Below are 19128 nucleotides of genomic sequence, written 5' to 3'. Positions count from 1 at the left end.
GCATTTCCATAAAAAAATGATTTACGCAGTATATGTTTATATTTCTTCTTTTTTTTCTCTGTCTCTCTGCCGCATATCTTACTCAAGTGGCGCTTGTAACAAATGCCATTTAACTACATTTACTTTCAGATAATTACAAAACACAGTTTTATTTTAAATGGTTGATAAAGACTCGGGTTAGAGGGTGGAAATGTGGGCTTTTGTTTTGAAAGGTCTCACTTCCGCTGTGTTGCTTTCACATTAGCCGCTGGTCGAAGTGTTTGACGGACAAGAATGGAAGAAGATCACTTTAGATGTGTTGAGTGCAGCCACGAATCGCCGGAGTTGTACAGGGATTACAGGAACGGCATCCTGAAGATAACCATATGTGTGCGTTGTCATTTAACTTCTTAATTTAAGTTGCTGGTGTTCGTGATGCTAGCTAACATGCTAGGTCGCTACTACTGATCGGGTAAAATAAGGCAACGGAGTTGAATTCTCCATCATCCATTCATTTTAGATCGTAATAACAACTCAACTCGGTTATTTCCTTCACTTTTGTGACATATTAGTATGTTTGACCGCCCCTGCCCCTTTACAGCTACATACTTATTAAAAGTAGTGCGATGTGCTCACAGGATTCATGTAAGAAGCCGGTGGACAAATACATCGAATATGACCTCGTCATCATCTTGATTGATGCCATTCTCTGCAAGACCCAAGCGTTTCGCCATATTTTATTCAACACAAGCCTGAATGTAAGTGGCACCGGTTTATATCAAGGGTGTTTTCTTGAATCTGCCCCCCCCCCCTTCTGCATCTGTTCTGCATCTGTTCTGGACTCGTGCCCCTCGAGCAGATCCACTGGAAGCTGTGCGTGTTTTGCCTGCTGTGTGAGGCCTACCTCAGGTGGTCCGTGCTCCATGGCTCTGAGCAGAATCCTGACCCGGCCGACCTCATCCGGTACACCAAGGAGTGGGAGTTCTACCAGATGTTTGGTCTGGCTGCCCTGGGTAGGCCGACCTCATCGCTCACACGTATCCAAGCTGCCGCGCAGCATCGATGGAACTCCCTCTGAAAATGTTGCTTTCTGCCGCTCCTCTAGAGCTGTCGGCATTCTGCACGGGCTTGCTGCTCTTCCTCTGGGCAGCGGTGGGGGGTCTGGAGGTCCGAGCCCTCCTCAGAGCTCTGCTGCTCTCAGGCTACGGGAAAGTCCTGCTCATCCCTGCCGTCATCTGGGAGCACGACTACTCGCCGCTGTGCCTGGGCTTCATCAAGCTGTTTGTTCTAACCTCAAACTCACAGGCAATCAGAGGTACGCGCACAGAAACTCCTCTACTCACCCCAAAAATGTCTGGAAACAATCTTTTTATGGAAAAAATGATTTTAAAGGCAAGTTTTCTTGCTCTGTCTAACTTATTTCAATGGCAACAGCCGTTGAAACGTGTTCCTGCTGGGTTTAGCAGCTAGCCTGTTGGGTTTAGCAGCTAGCCTGCCGGGTTTAGCAGCTAGCCTGTTGGGTTTAGCAGCTAGCCTGTTGGGTTTAGCAGCTAGCCTGTTGGGTTTAGCAGCTAGCCTGCCGGGTTTAGCAGCTAGCCTGTTGGGTTTAGCAGCTAGCCTGTTGGGTTTAGCAGCTAGCCTGTTGGGTTTAGCAGCTAGCCTGTTGGGTTTAGCAGCTAGCCTGTTGGGTTTAGCAGCTAGCCTGCCGGGTTTAGCAGCTAGCCTGCCGGGTTTAGCAGCTAGCCTGTTGGGTTTAGCAGCTAGCCTGCCGGGTTTAGCAGCTAGCCTGCCGGGTTTAGCAGCTAGCCTGCCGGGTTTAGCAGCTAGCCTGCCGGGTTTAGCAGCTAGCCTGCCGGGTTTAGCAGCTAGCCTGCTGGCTCAGAGAGGCGGCTGCTATCGAGTCACTTCAACAGGCCTCACTTTTAGTTGACATTTTTCCAGGTTTTTATTCAAATCCAAGTGCACTCACACATCCTCCCCTCTGTCCGCAGTGGTTCTGAACAGCAGCAGGCGCCTGTCCTTGCTCGCCGTGTGTGTCGGCGTGCTGTCGGAGGCCTGCGTCTCTCACGCTGCGAGGAGGCTCCCGTGGAGCGTCCAGGATGTGTGGACTCTTGCTTGAACGCCAGCGTAGAGACGAACGCTGCTCATTCTCAGGGGAAAATGACCTGAGGGCTGCTCTGATGGACCAGACACCACCGCGGGGGGTAGTTCAGAGCCACTCATGGTCATCGATTCATCACAGGGGGGAAAGCTGTCATGTTCTGCACTCGCCATTCAGGCATTGCTGAAACGCAGTTTCGGGATCTAAACATTCGTCGGAACACGTGAGGAACGCACGTCGGAAGGAGACCGAGCGTCTGTGGAATGAGGGGAATTTCAGCTTTGAATGGAAGCTCAGCCTGGTCTCGGGCTCCTTAGGAGTCGGTTTAGGGTGGAATTCTTAGTCAATGAAATCATCTGCTGCCGAGGAAGAATTCGTCTGGGTCACCGACAAGCTTAGAGTCATCATGGAGGAGGAGATTAAGACCATTAAGACCGTCTTCAAAATTCCTCATGGACACATAAAATGACACGATGGGCGGAGCCGGCAGGTGAGAAACGGCGCCCCACGCTGAAGCTCTGATGGGCTCCTGAGCTCAAGAAAATCACGAATGTCCCAACTCTGGAGATCAGGTGACGGTTCTGCTGTGGTTTTTATTTTACACTGTAAAAAGTTGGGTTTTTAACATGTTTCAGACCAGCCTTGATGTCCGGTTTGGATTAATCATCCAAACACTTCAGGGTTTCCAGGGAAACGTGAGCATGGAGGCTGCGTGACCAGGTTGAACTTCATATGTGGTCAAATAAGAGGAAATAAAAGCTTTTTCTAAGACTTTTTGGAGTGTGTTTTTTCCAGGGCTTGGAATAGTGCAAAATCAGTTGTCTGCATTCTAACCTAAAGAACATAAAGAAAAGGACTTCACTTAGTTGTAGCTAAACTGGTCTGATCAAGTGTTGAGGAGGTTTGGAGACTGCCTGGTGAGGACGGATCTACTAACAGTTTGATTCCTCTAAAACATCTGAACCATCCACAAAAGCCGGATTGGAGCAGGTGGAACATGTTGGTCCTCTATTGATGCAAGTGGTAGTTTAATCTGGCTAATCTGATTACAGGAACAGGCTTTACCGTCCCTCCCCGGGCTGGAAGCTGGACCAGTAATCCACTGAGGGGAATAAAATCCAACCCCGAATCACTTCATCCTTTATATTTCTCTTGTTTTAGCATGCGAGCTCCAAACACCCTGGTTTGGTACTGGAGAGGATACTCAATCACTATAAACTCCCTGTTCAGTGCACAACTGAGCTCGGAAAGGTCCGGAAAGCCAATCCTCCATGACTAAAGGACAAGGAGACCCAGGAACAACGCATCTTCTGGTCAGAATAGAAGATCAGATGGTTCCTCCCTCTGCCCCGTTCCTTCCATCTGAGAGAGTGAATCAAGATTATGTTAATCTGCTCTAATCTGGCATCAGACCGGCAGGAAAGCGGGACTAGAAACCGTTTCCACCCTGATATTGAGCAGTTCTTCCTTCCACTCACCTCCCAGTGACGTTTAGCTGCACAGCAGGAGGGAAAAAGGTTCTGCTGAGGGTCAACGCGCCCCCGCTGCAGATTGGTGTTGGGATTATTAGGCCGCAGCTTCAGAAACCTTACAACCCCCCCCCTGCAGAAGTAGGGCGGTGGAGCGGAGGAACACTGTTTAGTCTGGGAAGGACCTGCTCTCCATCAGAACAGCCCACCCAGGACCCGGGGCACGCCCGCCCCTCCCAGTCACTGGGAGGCTTCCAGTCAGAACATGGAGGGAATTTATGGGACTGTTGGACCTCTGAGGAGGAGCTGCAATAACAAACACTCCCATCCTGGAGCCGAGCAGGAGCGATTCGGCCCCGTGGGACGGGAAAACAGAACCTCCAACACAAACGTGCAAAGTATAGCATCACTTTATTAGATTGCATAAGCACATTAGCCAGGACAGGACAGGACGTGTGCAGATTAACAGCAGGTCGATCAGTGGAGATCAACAGGTGTCACATCTTCTCTGCATTCACCTAAACAGGATGAATAAATGGTCTAAATATGAAGTCGTTTCATCCGACACATTCAGGCTGAACAAGAATCAGGAGACAGGTTTCAGGGACGCCAGCAAACCAAGAAAACAGGCCTGAGCCGACGGGGAGCCTCCGTCCCGAATCGGCCATGAGGTCAACGTTGAGGACAGGTCCAGGTAAACAGGTAAACAGGTACCCAAGCCAGACAGGTGTATGACGTCAGAAAAGTCCCTTAAAATCTGCCCGGGTGGCTCCCGCGGCGCCGCCACTGCCGATCCAGACCCCAGGACTGGACCCCAGATTGTGAGATCTCCCCAGAACCGTGGAGCCTTCGGCTCCTTTGGATGATTCGAAGCTGCGACATTTAGAAGCTGTCAGAACATCCCACTCAGAAAGAGTCGCTCCCTTTATATTGACATCACGGGTCAAAGGTCCCCGGGAACAGGAGGCTCGTACTGCTGGAGGACCAGGTTCTGTTTGCTGGTGCTGAACTAGCGCAGCGCCGTGCGAGTTACCACGCCGGCTTCAAACATTCCAAGTGCAGTTGATCCAGATTAACAGGGAACAAGCACAAGGTCGGAGGTTTAAGGCTGCTGGAAGGTTGGAGAACGCTGATGTTTGAGCTGAAGGAGGCGTCTCCCCAGGTGGCCTGGAGCTCCTGCCCATCTCTGCTGCTAGGGTTAGGGTCAGGGTCAGGGTCAGGGGGTTAGGGGTTAGGGGTTAGGGTCAGGGTCAGGGTTAGGGTCAGGGTAAGGGGTTAGGGTCAGGGTCAGGGTTAGGGTTAGGGTCAGGGTCAGGGTCAGGGTTAGGGTTAGGGTCAGGGTCAGGGTTAGAGGGTTAGGGTTAGGGGTTAGGGTCAGGGTCAGGGTTAGGGTCAGGGTAAGGGGTTAGGGTCAGGGTCAGGGTTAGGGTTAGGGTCAGGGTTAGGGTTAGGGTTAGAGGGCTAGGGTCAGGGTCAGGGTCAGAGGGTTAGGGTTAGGGTTAGAGGGTTAGGGTTAGGGTCAGGGTTAGGGTCAGGGTCAGGGTTAGGGTTAGGGTTAGGGTCAGGGTCAGGGTTAGGGTCAGGGTCAGGGTCAGGGGTTAGGGTTAGGGCTAGGGTCAGGGTTAGGGTTAGGGCTAGGGTCAGGGTTAGGGTCAGGGTTAGAGTTAGGGGTTAGGGTCAGGGTCAGGGTCAGGGTTAGGGTTAGGGTTAGGGTCAGGGTAAGGGGTTAGGGTCAGGGTTAGGGTCAGGGTCAGGGTTAGGGTTAGGGTCAGGGTTAGGGTTAGGGTTAGAGGGCTAGGGTCAGGGTCAGGGTCAGAGGGTTAGGGTTAGAGGGTTAGGGTTAGGGTCAGGGTTAGGGTTAGGGTTAGGGTTAGAGGGCTAGGGTCAGGGTTAGGGTCAGGGTTAGGGTCAGGGTCAGGGGTTAGGGTTAGGGCTAGGGTCAGGGTTAGGGTCAGGGTTAGGGTCAGGGTCAGGGTCAGGGTCAGGGCTAGGGTTAGGGTCAGGGTCAGGGTCAGGGTCAGGGTTAGGCTCCTCGGGGTCAGTGGGAAACGGAGACGCCAACCTTGGGCTACCTTAGAGGACAGACCTCAACATGAAGTTTAGACTGTTCATGATCCAAAATTACAGTTTTGAGGGGTTTTAGAGCCTGTTACAGTCAAAGAGGAAAAGAACCCGGAGCTCCGGGACGGGCGGGTCCAAAGGCACAACTGTAGCCGGCCCACCAGCGCTCCAGGTGGGAGACGTGTTGGTTCAGCTTCAGACGGGTGGAAATGAGGTGAACATTCAACACGAGGGACGGGGGCTTCCTCAGCTGCATTCAGGGTGACACTTTCTTTGGCTCTCCAGGTGACCAGTGAAACCAGTGAAACCAGTGCAGCCAGTCCAGAACCTTCGCGGCCCAGAGTGCTAACGTCCCTAAGTGATGGTGCACATCCAAGGGTTTAGGTTATTCATGAGGGAAAGCTAATGGGAAAGGACCCTGTATGGCTCCGAGCAAGCTAAGGTCCGCCCGGAGCCCCCGCAGCACCCCCCCACCGAGCAGGCTAAGGTCCGCCCGGAGCCCCCGCAGCACCCCCCCACCGAGCAGGCTAAGGTCCGCCCGGAGCCCCCGCAGCACCCCCCCACCGAGCAGGCTAAGGTCCGCCCGGAGCCCCCGCAGCACCCCCCCACCTCCAAACGGTACAATTAGCATCACTGAGAGGAAGGAACGGATCCAGAAATACGGTTTAGCCCCATAATCACGGCCAGAGCAGTAATGGAGGAACAGGAAGCTCCGTCTGAGAAAGTAGTAAAAGTCGTCCTGTAGGAAAGATCTGCTCCGTGGCCCCCGGACCAGAGTCCAGGCCACCCCGGACCAGAGTCCAGGCCACCCCGGACCAGAGTCCAGACCACCCCGGACCTGGCGGTCCCCTCCAGCCAGGGAAGAGATGGTCCATGCGGAGCAGGAGGAAAGAATATAGCTCATCATTTATATTACGTAATAAATAAAACAACTTTGCTCCTACATGTTAAATACGTCTAAAAAGAAACATTCGGCAGAAGGGAGGCGGCCTGGTGGTCCAGAGGCCGACCACGAAAGGGAAACGGTCCGTCTGGAAATGGTCCGACTCCTGGGTTCTGAGGACATGGAGCAGGTACCCACTCACCTGAAGAGGTACCGCTTTGGGTCGTGGTGGTGAGGCCACATCTGCTGCCTCAAAGCAGTTCCTCCTCAGGGGAGGGCCCAGAAAGTTGCCCTTCGGCCCAAAATGGGGGGGCTCGCCTCCGAGGCCTCAGATGTTAATGCGGAAGGAGTCCCAGCTGTCCTCCTTGCTGCTCCCGTTCTGGGCCAGGAGGCCCGCCACCTCCCCCTCCGGCTCCCCGGGGGGGTTGGCGCCAGGCTCGGCGTAGTACTCGTCGTCCTCGTCGAAATAGCCGTTGTCCATCATGCTGAGGCTGGAGGCGGCGCTGAGGTCCTGGCAGCTGCCTTTGTACTCCTGGATGGACTCGTGCAGCGACCACAGCTGGCACAGCAGGGACATGTCCTGCTGACGCAAGCCCACCTGGGGGGGACAGCAGGCAGGTTAGCACGCCCCCTTCTGGCTCGGAGGCGTTCAGAGCGCCGGCCAGACAAAAACCACGTTGTGATCAATCAGAAACTAACAAATGCCGGGCTCCGACCCGACTCTGCAGCTGGGAATCACAGGGTTCGTTCCTCAAAGGACGATGCCCAGATGTGAGTGCGAGCTAAAAATAGACGATTGTTCCACCGGCGGAGGCGGAGCCGTCCATCGCCCCCCCACACGTGTGATAATAAAAACCTCCAGACTGGACCCAGCTGACCGGGCAGCGGGGGTCTGAGAACCACCACAAACTCACAGGCTCACGGTAAGAAAGCCCGGCCCAGTCTGACCGGGGACCGGCCCAGTCTGACCCGGGGACCGGCCCAGTCTGACCCGGGGACCGGCCCAGGACCGGCCCAGTCTGACCGGGGACCGGCCCAGTCTGACCGGGGACCGGCCCAGTCTGACCCGGCACTGGCTGTGATGAAAACGGTCTTCAAACACCAGCAGGTTTGGTTCCAGTCTGACTGGCCCTGCTCACCCTCCCCCTCGCCCCCCCAACCCTCACCCTCCCCCTAGCCCTAAACCTTTCCCTAAACCCCCCCCACCCTCACCCTAAATCTCCCCCTTGCCCCCCCAACCCTCCCCTCGCCCCCCCAACCCTCCCCTCGCCCCTCCCCCAACCCCCCCTCGCCCTAAACCTTTCCCTAACCACCCCCAACCCTCCCCCTCTCCCTAACCCTCACCCTGAATCTCCCCCTCGCCCCCCCAACCCTCCCCCTCGCCCTGCAGGGGGGGGCCACCAGCCACACCCGTAAGGTGTCACCTGGACTCTTCATAATTAGTCGCTTATTTTAAAATACCTTTGACCGGAAGTTCATGCACCAAATTGTGCTCTGAAGTGAAGGCACATGAAGGGAGCAGGTTTCCAGTGGGCGGTTTGGAGCCTGGTTAGGGATTAAACAGCCCCGGGGGAGGAAAAACACCCTTTGTGGCCAACTAGAGTGAACAACTTTGGAATTTTTACCATTTCTTTCCGCAGCAGAGCCAACGCGGCGTCCAGGTTGGCCGGCTTGTGGGCCAGCAGGCTGTCGGCGTTGTTCCTGCCTCGGCTCAGGTCGTCCTGGATCATGGTTTTCTTCACGTACATCCGCTCCATTTCTCTCCAGGAGCCGCCGCTCGAGTTGAGCAAGCCGCTGAGGCTCTTGGGCAGCGGGGGCAGCCCCTCGATGCAGGCCATCCCTCCGGGGGAGCCGTTCGTGGATTTACCGTTCATCGTTATGGAAGCGCGTTCTTGGAGCCCGGAGAGAAGCGCACACGCAGCCAGTCTTCACCGCACCGACGCACCGAGCAACAGCCGCGGACGTCTCCGCCCGGGGCGGCCAGCGACGCCACGTCAAGGTGCCGGAAATCAGCACGGCCCACTTCCGGTGAAGGATTAGGCCGTTTAACGTTAGCAAATATTTTCTGAGAACTGAATCTGTTTTCTAAGAATACCAACCTTCGAAAGACGAAGTCTTTATTGTAAATGTGATACACTTAACGATTCATTCCTAAAGGGAAAGATAAATAATTATTGCGACACGAGATGCGATCAAGGACCAAAAGTGCCGGCATGAAATAGCCCGTTTTAAGCGTTATATCGTCGTTATTGTTTTGAAAAGTATATTATTCCTACTGAATAAAACTACTGACCTTATTTGATATTATTTTGAAATTCAACATCCGGTACTGGAAGGCTCTCTGGTTGCCTACTTGACCCGCTCGATTTCGGCTGACTTGTGAAATCCGCTTCCTGTCTTTAACCAGTCGATGCTGGGCGTCTCCCTGCAACGCTGTAATGCTGGAAAACAGAATTTTCCCGTCTTGTTTGTGTGACCCAGTGTTCCTGGTTCCTAAGATTAACATCAAACTTACTGCAACCAGTCAGACACGGGCGCCCTTGTTTTCTCCGGGGGGCGGTTGAAGGTTTAGGGGCAAATCAACTGGGTGTAGAATAAAGTGGCACCACCCTGCGTTTTAGGAACCTCTGAAGAGGCTTTTTTCTATAATATTAAACTTTCAAGAGATTTCCATCCACGGAATGAGAAGCTAGACATGGACACATGACGTGGAGCTAAACATCAGGCAACAACGCTACGGGAACTTTAGATGAACACTTTTATCATGTTTGCCTCAACGACGAAGCCACTTATTCGGGGTTCTATTTTAGTGTTTAACTAACTGTGCTTTTATTTGGGTGAAATTACACAGCACAGACTAAAAGTGCAGGAGAATTCTCTGCAGGCCTCACTATGAAAGGGATGTTTTTGCATCTTCACCGTAAAATACAATTGCTCAAACTTCACTGCCATGAAATTAATCCGTACCTCCGACACGACTCGAGCATTTTCATTACTGGTGGGAACAGAAAAGACTATTGTGCTGATTTCAGGCCAAACCAAAAACAACCCGACAGTTTCCACATCCAAGTGTAGAAAGAGTGTTTGAGGTCATGGCGGCAGTGTGTGTGTGTGTGTGTGTGTGATTGGGGGGGGGGGGGGGGGGGGGTAAAGCCCTCCATCTGTCCTTTGTATTTTAACTATTGTCTTGTGCGCGCACACACTCACACTCTCTCTCTCACACACACTCACACTCTCTCTCTCTCTCACACACACACTCACACACGAACAATGAAGCCATGTCTCAATGTCACTGCACAACACTGTAACCTTGAAATCCCTCATCACACACACACACACACACACACACACACACACACACACACACACAGTCCTCGTCCACTGCTGTACTAAAATAATAAAAATCTCAGTCCTGATTCACATTTGCAGGATCCGTTCACTGTTAGCAAACTGACCTGAGAGTAGAAAGTGATGTTTGTGAGAATGCTAATGAGAATGCTAATGTGTAATGTTCACGTGCTGATTTACTAGATTTAGTTTCTTTAATATTTAGATATTATTAAAGACTGAAACATAAGGACCAGGGCAGTGCTCCTCAGAAGGCTGGCGGGACCTTGATAACGTGGCTGCTAATGTCGAGTCCTGCTGTATCTAGCCATACTAGGACCAGACGAAGGCACCAGAATGACCATTTGACATCATGTCAATTGACTTTTAGTCATTTAGAAACACAATAAATGCTGTCACTCTTGTTTGTTGCAGCCATTTCGTGTCATTAGCCTCCTAAACAGTATTGCATCATCTGCATACAGTTGAATCCTGCTATTAAAGCTATTAGCCCTGAGCTGACATGCCACATCTGCCCCAATGAGAGCTGCAGTCACCCCCACGACCGCCACCATCACCATCACTGTCCCACGAGCTCACAGGATTAGGCGTGTGATGTTACCCCCCCGGGGCACCCACACAAACATGGCAGGTTTGCATTAATCTGCCCTCCTAAAAAGCACAATGGGTTAGCATGGCTGAGCTTAGGCCGGTTAATAACGCTCTGAATATCCGCTTATGGCTCTGCTGGAGACCAAAATCTTCCCGTCAGCTAAAAAAAGCCCACAAGCTGATATATTTCTCCAATATATCATATCCAGTTGAATTTTTGAGTATTGATCAGTAACTGAACTATTAGATAAAAAGTCTCTGGCATCTCTCATTAGAGGATGAGCTCGTTTGTCTCCCAATGTCGCCTGATTATTTACAATTCTAACACAAATGTTAACCGTGATAATGGATCGTTTATGGCCATAAACGATCCCAACATTTCTGGATTCTGAAGGTTATAATTAGTCCTAGTGCTCAGAAAACTGGACGTTTGCTTGAGAAGATATTTTCAACCAGCTTCCATTTATAATCTTGACCTTTTCTGGACTAAATAAGTCCTGGCGTCTGGCCCCCGGGCTATAAATCATCCATGCACACACACACTTGTGTGGACATGGCTACACATAGGTGTTTATCTTTAAAAATCCACCACTCAGAGGTTTCCCCCACTTTGAGAGTCCCTCATATTTCTGAGGACGTTCCGTGGTTGCCCCTGCACGTTACGGGCACGTGAACATCCACGGAGTCTCACTGGTCTGTGCCACTGTAAAGACGCTAGGAGGGATGAGGACACCAGCTTTAGCAGCTGGGTAATAAACGTGTTATTAATCTGTACAAGAGGCCGCTGTTATTAAAGGTTCTGAATGATAACGATCACTAAACCTTCTCTTTGTTCACCTAAAATGGAAATCTGTGCGTGTGCACGGGCGGGAGGGCGCGGTGCTGAGCGCCAGCTGGCCTTGTGCCATGTGACCTCCCCTTCACGCCGTCCACCCACCAGCTCCAGTTACACCCACGGCTCCTGGGGCCACGGTGGGGGTTTTCTCCCCCCCCCCCCCCCCCACATGAGCCTGGTCCTGCTGCAGGGTTCTTCCTGTTACAGGGGAGTTTCTCCTGTCACTGCTACTTGTTGGAGGTCAGGTCCTGCTGGGACAGTGGAGGGGCTCTAGAGACCATACAGATGCTATATGAACCCTAACAACCGTCAGATTCTCATGACATCATTCTTCTGCAGGTTGGATGATATAAATGAAAACAGTCACATGTTTTATTTAGCAGCAGGAATGGGAACAAAGTGAACATTTTCCTATAAAACAAAGAACATATAAAAATGAACTTTTTCATCTTCACTGTGAAAGTCAGAAAAGCGCTCAAATGCAACCGTGCCGCCGCTCCGATGAAGGCGCCGCCAGCTCAGGAGCGCGTGCACGTTTTCCTGATTGGTGGATTAACAGCCTGAACACGTGTGGCGGCTGGTCCCGTCGCCCACCTGGGCAGGTAACTTACAGAGGGACGTGTTCTGATGCTGCAGCATCTAAAACAAAGGCAAAGCTTCTCACAAATTCAGTAAAACGTTCAAACTGTTAAAACTACTGAAGGTGTGTTTATGATTCCTTTGTAAAAAGAGTGAATGAGCACTGCTGGAAGAGCCCCAAAGATGGGGCTGTTCTTTAGAGGCTGTGACGACGATGCTGCCGGTCGGCGGCATCTGGGCGACCGGCACTAAGATCAAAGGCTGGGTTCAACGGAGCCAAACTGGATCCTAGTTTACAGTGTGGGATACTAGAAATGTCAGTAGCACAACCAAAGAGTGGAACAGGACTGTGACACCAGCTAATTCTAGTTAGCTTCTCCAATCTTGGGTGTAATTTAAAGAAATGCTGAGAATTAAAGGCTGAGACCCAACTCGGACCAGACTGAGGGAGGTCCTGACAGTCTAAAACAACAGGAAGCGGTTCTAACTGCTTCCGCCTGATAACCGGTCCAATAAGGCACCGACTGGGAGGCGTCTCTCTGCAGCTGGACGGGAGGAAACTCCAGTGCATCCTGTAAAACCTGGTTTGGTGACCTGTCCACATGTGCAGCAACGCTCCCCTAGCGTCTCCGTCAGGAGAGGCAGGCGTCCAGGTGCTCGTTGATCTGGGACTCCGGTACCTTTGCGTGGCAAACAGGACAAGCGACCGCGAGTGTGGCAGAGGGGGGGGGGCAGGGGACGCTGGAGGACTGGACAGAGCGAGAATTCCCCGAAAAGGCGGCGGCGGCGCCTGTGTGTTGCACTGCAGGTGGTTTTATTGTCGGCGATGAATCGCTACTTATCGTCTTTTGGAAGAAGGCAGAGACGGAGGCAGAGGTGCTGTGCACGTCCCACGTCCTCTTCCTCGAAGCGCTGCTGCTGCTGCTGCTGCTGCTGGAGTGATTAAAGCCCGGGGAGTCTGTTGGTTCAGCAGGGCTCCTCTGTGTTCCTCTCACGACTGCAGAACAAAGCCCCCCAGATGTGCTGGAGCTGGGCGTCGCCGTGGCTGAGGCACAGCTGCCAGAGGCTGAACGGACTGCTGCCGTCTCTGAGGGCTTCCTGAGGCTGAACAAGTCTTCAATAGATTTCTGTTGAGTTGTCTTTGCGTCCTTGTTGTTAGCGTTGCCGCGGGTTTTGGGAATTTTCACTGGCGAGCCGCTGATATTGACAAAAGCTCGACAGTTACCCACGGATCTCTTCACGGGCGGCTTCAGCCCGGCGACGGGCGGCGATCCGTTTGGTGATGAACGAACCAACATGGGGGAGGAGATGGTGCTGGATGAACAGGTGTTGGCTACAGGTGACAACAGGGAGGGGGCAGAGGAAGCGCAAGACTGTGAGTTTCCTCCAAGCAGGAAGCCTCTGCCGCTGAAGGGGATAATATTCCGTATGTCCTGCAATCCTGAACCTAGGAGGCAGAGATATGAAAGTCAAAATGAACCTGAATTAAACAGTTAAATCCAACTTTATCTCAATGCAACACAAAGGTATTGGAATAAACCAATCACCTGCACCTGCAGACTTTCCTGTGGCTTTACTCTCCAAATTCTTTCCCTCTTTTTTAGAATCCTTCTTGCCTTTTTTCCCATATCCTTCAGGCTCCTTGACCTTGAGGTATGCCCCCCCGCAGGTCCGCCTGTGGTCCTCCCACCATGGGTCCAGGGCAGACGGAGCCCGGTTCATTGCCCTCTTTACGTAACCAAAGTAGGGTTTGCGGTTCTGGCAGGGCCCATCGCATCTCCACCAGTGCTGCCGGTACACGTCCACCTCATCGTGGAAACTGTGGTAGATCTGAGACCAGGTTGGAGGGGAGTCACGTGGCAGCCATCTACAAACACCAACAAGAGTAAAACATCGACTCACAGTAATCTTGGTCCCGCTGGCCTCGTTAATGCGGTTCATGTGTCTACAGAACTCGGGGCCGTGGCCGTCCCTGTCCCTGTTGTTCTGTGTCACGAACAGCAGCGCGTGGATCATTTCGTGGAGGAGAGTCTGAGGGGACAGAACAAGCCAAACCATGACAGAAGAGGGCCAGACACAGTGGCAGTGTGCCCATCCACCTCACCTCCACCAGGTCTTTTCTTGGCCTGAGCTTCAGCAGAGGCTCACTGAGTCTGATGGAACACAGACCACCTCGTCCCTCATAGGAACACACACCAGCACAACTGCAAAAATCATAATGCAGTAAAAACAACCTGAAGTTTTAAACAGTCCAAACCAAACGCAAAGAAAACGGGGCGCTGCTGCAGACCTACAGTGTCATTCTCGGGCTCCACTTGACTTCAACACCACTGAGTTTCCCCCAGAAGAACATGTCATTGAACTCCAGAAACATGGCTCTGACGTCGGGATTTGGATCCAGTGTCTCCCAGGACTCGTCCACAATGGACAGCGGCCTCCCGGGCGACGGCTTCCAGCAGGGGACCCCACCGCCACCTTCAGCTCGCTCTACTTTCCGTTTCTTGCAGTTTTGTCCGAAAGCATCCTCTTCCACACCGTCCGGGGTTAATAACGACGTCTCGATTTCATTGTCGAACTGCTCCTGCAGCCGAAGAGCGAAGAGGAAATCCTCCTCCATTCCAGAAGAGGCAGCTAGAATAAGCTAATAAAGGCTGTTTCGTTTACGATAGCTTATTTTATTAGCTTACGCAGCTTGTGCGTGACTGCCAAATAACCAATTCATTGCAGTCAGGACAGGGCAATTAAGACGCCGAAGTGGCCTGTCATATTCAAATACCGATATATTAGCGGTGGTTCTAGCTGTATGCTAACTGCTGTTAACCTAAATTAGCGCCCATACTTTGCTGTCGAGTTCATCTCAATATAAAATACAACTTCCGTTGAAATGTTTCAGACTAATAAATATATATTTTAAATGTCTGACTAAATGTCGGTGAGAAAATTAAAATCTATCTGTTTGCTTTTAATGTACAGTTTCAATAACATATAAATAAGAAATACTACTTGGAATACGCAGCAGTTCGCGTTTTTCTATCACCTTTCTCTTATATTGAAATTCTGTGTTCAACATTCGAATAGCACCAGGAATTCTGGGATTTGTTGTCCTTTTGTTTAAAGAGTTGTGGGCCTTCTAAAAATAACCCTGTACTATAATACCGGGTCCACTTGTTTGTATTTCTCTACATAAGATAGTGATATTGTTATTTATTATCAGCTCAAGATTTCACATCCCAACATTTTTACCTAAGTTAATAACAGATGTTTAAAAAACATTAAAAAAAATGTTTCCTTTATAGACGTTGTTGGCCAGCTTTTTTCCCTCCACATCCCGTGACGGTGTAGGCTGACAACTTCCTGTTTAGATTGAAAGCGGATGTGACTCGATGAGCACCCTTGGAGTGTTGTTCCTCCGACATTTGGGACCAATTTACCGATATCTTTTTATAGATAGCTAATTATCCTCACGACAAAAAATGGCTGAACGCAGACTACTAGAGTCGCCGAACTTTGACCCGCAAAATTACGTCAAGCATTTGTCTCAGCAGTCCGATGGCGACCGAGATTTGCAGGAGCACCGTCAGAAAATCCAAAACTTGGCCGACGAAACGGCCCAAAACCTCAAGAAAAATGTCTATAAAAACTACCGACAGTTTATTGAAACGGCTAAAGAGATTTCTTACCTGGAGAGCGAGATGTACCAGCTGAGTCACATCCTGACGGAGCAGAAGAGCATCATGGAAAGCATCACGCAGGCCTTGCTGTCCACAGACAAGGATGAGACCTCCAAGGAGATGCAAGCTGCCTTCCCCAAAGAAACCGAGGAGGTCAAGCAGAGAACCCTAACCTCCCTGCTGGAGAAGGTCGAAGGGGGTAAAAACATCATGGACACCCCAGGGAGGCACCTTGTCTACAATGGAGACCTTGTGGAATTTGATGTTGACAACATGTCTCCCATCCAAAAGGTGCACGCTTTCTTAATGAATGACTGCTTGCTCATTGCAAACTGGCTGCCAAACCGCAGAGGAACTGTCAAGTACAAGTACAATGCTCTCTATGACCTGGAGAGCTTTGCTGTGGTCAACGTAAAGGACAATCCTCCTATGAAGGACATGTTTAAGATTCTTATGTTCCCAGACAGCCGCATATTCCAGGCCGAGAACAGCAAAATCAAGAAGGAGTGGCTGGAGATCCTGGATGAGACCAAGAAGAACAAAGTCACAAAGGACAGGCACAAGAAAGAGGAGGAGCCACCAACTTCGCCCGCCAGGCCCGAGGTGTCCACCAATCCCTTTGACGTCGACGACGAAGAGCCGGCCGATGCTGAAGACCACGTGGACCTCAGCCTCGACTGGATCCTGGAGTTGCCAGAGGATCTGGACGTCTGCATCGCGTTGCGAGATTTTGAGGGTGCCGTGGACCTCCTGGACAAGCTCAAGGAATATCTCAAGGACCAGCCCGTCACGCAGAGGGTCAAAGAGCTCCGGCTGAAGGTGGATGAGCGCGTGCGACAGCTGACAGAGGTCCTGGTCTTCGAATTGTCTCCAGATCGTTCTCTCCGCGGTGGACCCAAAGCCACGCGCAGAGCTGTGTCCCAGTTGATCCGGCTAGGTATGCAGCACAACTGCTCTCATTTCTTTGCCTTTTCCTCCTAAAATTCTTTTTGGAATGGGCCTGCGCAGGTCAGTCGACCAAAGCCTGCGAGCTGTTCCTGAAGAACCGGGCGGCCGCCGTGCACACGGCCATACGGCAGCTGCGCATCGAAGGGGCCACGCTGCTCTACATCCACAAACTCTGCAACATCTTCTTCACCAGCGTGATGGAGACGGCCAAAGAGTTCGAGATGAACTTTGCTGGGAACACGGGCTGCTACTCGTCCTTCGTGGTGTGGTCGCTATCAGCCATGGGGATGTTTGTGGACGCCTTTAGCAAGCAGGTAGGGAGACGGCGACTCTCCTGAAGACGTCACGGTGTCGGCATTTAAAGAAGCTCATCGTCAGCAGTGTCTTTGTCCAAACATTTGCTTTAGGAAAGGGTTCAGGGGAGCTTACAGACGCCATTTCATCCTGTCCGCAGGTGTTTGACAGCAAGGAGAGTTTGTCAACAGCAGCCGAGTGCGTCAAAGTGGCCAAGGAACATTGTCAGCAGCTGACGGAGATCGGCGTGGACCTCACCTTCAGCCTGCAGTCTCTGCTCGTCAAAGACGTCAAGGCGGCTCTGCTGAGCTACAAGGACATCATCATGGAAGCCACCAAGCACCGGAACTCCGAGGAGATGTGGAGGAGGATGAACCTCATGACTCCCGAGGCTCTGGCCAAACTTAAGGTGCATGTTCTTGTTTTTAATGGACCAACACAATCAAAGTATCTGATTTTTTGTTGGAGAATAAACACAATCTAAAAATTAAATAATAAATCCCCAGAAATTCCTGTTTTTTTAAGTTTTCATTTCATTGAAGAAGCCAAATACTGTAGAAAGAGCGAGCAATCACACTTCACACCTATTTTCCGTCCTTTGTTTCTTCCTGCTCTACCTACAACGGAGACCTTCTGGCATCTCTGGTGAAATCAAGCGTTTCCTGACTTTTCTGTGCAGGATGAGATGCACGGCTGCGGCATGAGCAGCATGGAGCAGTACACCGGCGACGGCTGCTGGGTGAACCTGAGCTACACCGTGGTGGCCTTCACCAAGCAGATGATGAGCTTCGTGGAAGAAGGCCTGAAGCTCTACTTCCCCGAGCTTCACATGGTGCTGCTGGAAAGCCTCAGGGAGATCATCCTGGTGGCCGTGCAACACGTGGACTACAGCCTCCGCTGCGAGCAGGACCCCGAGAAGAAGGCCTTCATCGTGCAGAACGCCAGTTTTCTCCACGACACCGTGCTGCCGGTGGTGGAGCGCAGGTTCGAGGAGGGCGTGGGCCGGCCGGCCAAGCAGCTGCAGGACCTGAGAAAGAGCACCCGGCCGGTCCGGATCAACCCTGAGAGCACCACCTCTCTGGTCTAAGCCTGCCGGCGGGGACGGTGAGAGGGGCGGTTCCTGGTGGAGAGGCTTCCTCACATCCCACTCTGGTCACCAACAGAACCACTTCTTCTCACAGGTGTTTGTGCCTGAATTTAGAACGATCCACTGGTTTGTTAGTTCTGTGATATTAATATTACTTTGAGAAATCCGTTTGTTACGTTGCAGACACAGTTGAAACCATCAACACTCCTCCGCTGTTCAGACGTAGAAGGTTCCACAGGAACAGACGCACTGCTGAAGGTTCACTTGGAATAATCGTGTTGAACCCTAATTGTGAACCACCTTTATTGAATAAATGTCATTCGAGCACAACATGAACCATTTTGTTTTTCCTCTTACTAATCTAGAAGAACTTCAGTCGACACTGCCACGGTATTTGTATTGTTTGTTTTTGCCACGAGAATTTGATTTATAGACCTTTTTTAAATGAATTTCCAAATGAGCTTCAATTAGTGGCAGCGTATTCACAACTGAGGCGGCACGGTGGTGGTGTGGTGGTTAGCACTGTGGCCTCACAGCAGGAAGGCCCCGGGTTCGATCCCCGGTTGGGATTGTGGGGACGTTCTGTGTGGAGTCTGCATGTTCTCCCTGAGCCTGCGTGGGTTCTCTCCGGTCCTCCGGCTTCCTCCCACAGTCCAAAGACATGCATGATTGGGGATTAGGCTCATTGGAAACTCTAAATTGTGTGAGAGAGAATGGTTGTGTGTCTATACGTGTCAGCCCTGCGATCGACTGGCGTCCAGTCCAGGGCGCCCTGCCTCCGCCCACTGTGCTGGGATAGGCTCCAGCCCCCCCGCGACCCTCAGTGGAGGAACAAGCGCTGGAAAGTGAGTGAGTGAGTATTCACAACTGGCCAAAAAGGCCAACACAACTCCAGTGGTTTGTGGATTTAACATAAATTAGTCTGAATTTATGCATTTTTACTGCTTCTTTGATTTTGCTGGATATGTTCTCAGAAATATTCTTAAATTCTACCTAAATGGGGGTAGAAGCTCGGTGTTTATAGTACAAAAGCCCAATTCTGCCCCCTTGTGGCCATTTAAAACAAATGAAACTTTATGCAAAATGTATACAGATGTGTTTTTCCATTACTGTAAATGGAGACTAATTTTACTAATAAAGTCAGTCTGACGGATCGGAACAGGAGCCTCTGGCATTGAATAATGAATAAAAAGCCATTTTTATTCATTTTGGTGCGTTCCGTAGAAATCTAAGACATCTAAAACAGTTTAAAACTGCAACTTGGAAAGGAGGGACAGTATCC

General features: G+C 51.3%; 4 protein-coding genes across 6 annotated transcripts; 2 read left to right on the top strand and 2 right to left on the bottom strand.

The window, feature by feature from the left end:
- The first annotated feature begins 197 nt into the window (after nucleotides 1-197).
- Nucleotides 198-2854, top strand: LOC115252943 (protein ARV1-like). The gene is made up of 5 exons (XM_029849434.1): nucleotides 198-369; nucleotides 618-737; nucleotides 839-992; nucleotides 1085-1294; nucleotides 1971-2854. Exons 1-5 carry the CDS (start codon nucleotides 274-276, stop codon nucleotides 2096-2098), a joined length of 708 nt encoding a protein of 235 aa, XP_029705294.1. The 5' UTR covers nucleotides 198-273; the 3' UTR covers nucleotides 2099-2854.
- Nucleotides 2855-6194: 3340 nt separating this feature from the next.
- Nucleotides 6195-8504, bottom strand: LOC115253055 (protein FAM89A-like). Its single transcript, XM_029849923.1, has 2 exons — nucleotides 8119-8504; nucleotides 6195-7091 (listed from the first exon to the last, which is right to left on the bottom strand). The coding sequence occupies exons 1-2, from the start codon at nucleotides 8365-8367 to the stop codon at nucleotides 6822-6824; spliced, it is 519 nt and encodes a 172-aa protein (XP_029705783.1). The 5' UTR covers nucleotides 8368-8504; the 3' UTR covers nucleotides 6195-6821.
- A 3763-nt stretch (nucleotides 8505-12267) lies between these two features.
- LOC115253047 (sprT-like domain-containing protein Spartan) lies at nucleotides 12268-14856 on the bottom strand. Of its 2 annotated transcripts, none has more exons than XM_029849892.1 (5): nucleotides 14141-14856; nucleotides 13951-14050; nucleotides 13749-13877; nucleotides 13400-13676; nucleotides 12268-13293 (listed from the first exon to the last, which is right to left on the bottom strand). In XM_029849892.1, the coding sequence occupies exons 1-5, from the start codon at nucleotides 14461-14463 to the stop codon at nucleotides 12479-12481; spliced, it is 1644 nt and encodes a 547-aa protein (XP_029705752.1). In that variant the 5' UTR covers nucleotides 14464-14856; the 3' UTR covers nucleotides 12268-12478. The 2 variants fall into 2 exon arrangements, with proteins under 2 accessions (XP_029705752.1, XP_029705751.1); XM_029849891.1 differs by having other exon boundaries at nucleotides 13394-13676; nucleotides 14141-14844.
- A 341-nt stretch (nucleotides 14857-15197) lies between these two features.
- Nucleotides 15198-18182, top strand: LOC101062135 (exocyst complex component 8). 2 transcript variants are annotated; one of them, XR_965541.2, is made up of 5 exons: nucleotides 15198-16454; nucleotides 16526-16779; nucleotides 16920-17168; nucleotides 17439-17940; nucleotides 18030-18182. XR_965541.2 is itself a non-coding variant. In XM_003976258.3 (4 exons), the coding sequence occupies exons 1-4, from the start codon at nucleotides 15320-15322 to the stop codon at nucleotides 17844-17846; spliced, it is 2046 nt and encodes a 681-aa protein (XP_003976307.2). In that variant the 5' UTR covers nucleotides 15198-15319; the 3' UTR covers nucleotides 17847-18182. The 2 variants fall into 2 exon arrangements, 1 of the variants encoding a protein (XP_003976307.2); XM_003976258.3 differs by having other exon boundaries at nucleotides 17439-18182.
- The last annotated feature ends 946 nt before the right edge of the window (nucleotides 18183-19128 follow it).

This window comes from Takifugu rubripes, chromosome 16, assembly GCF_901000725.2.
Source record: "Takifugu rubripes chromosome 16, fTakRub1.2, whole genome shotgun sequence".
Lineage (NCBI taxonomy): Eukaryota > Metazoa > Chordata > Actinopteri > Tetraodontiformes > Tetraodontidae > Takifugu > Takifugu rubripes.
Note: the sequence above shows the minus strand (reverse complement) of the source record. Positions and strands in the feature narration are given on the sequence as shown.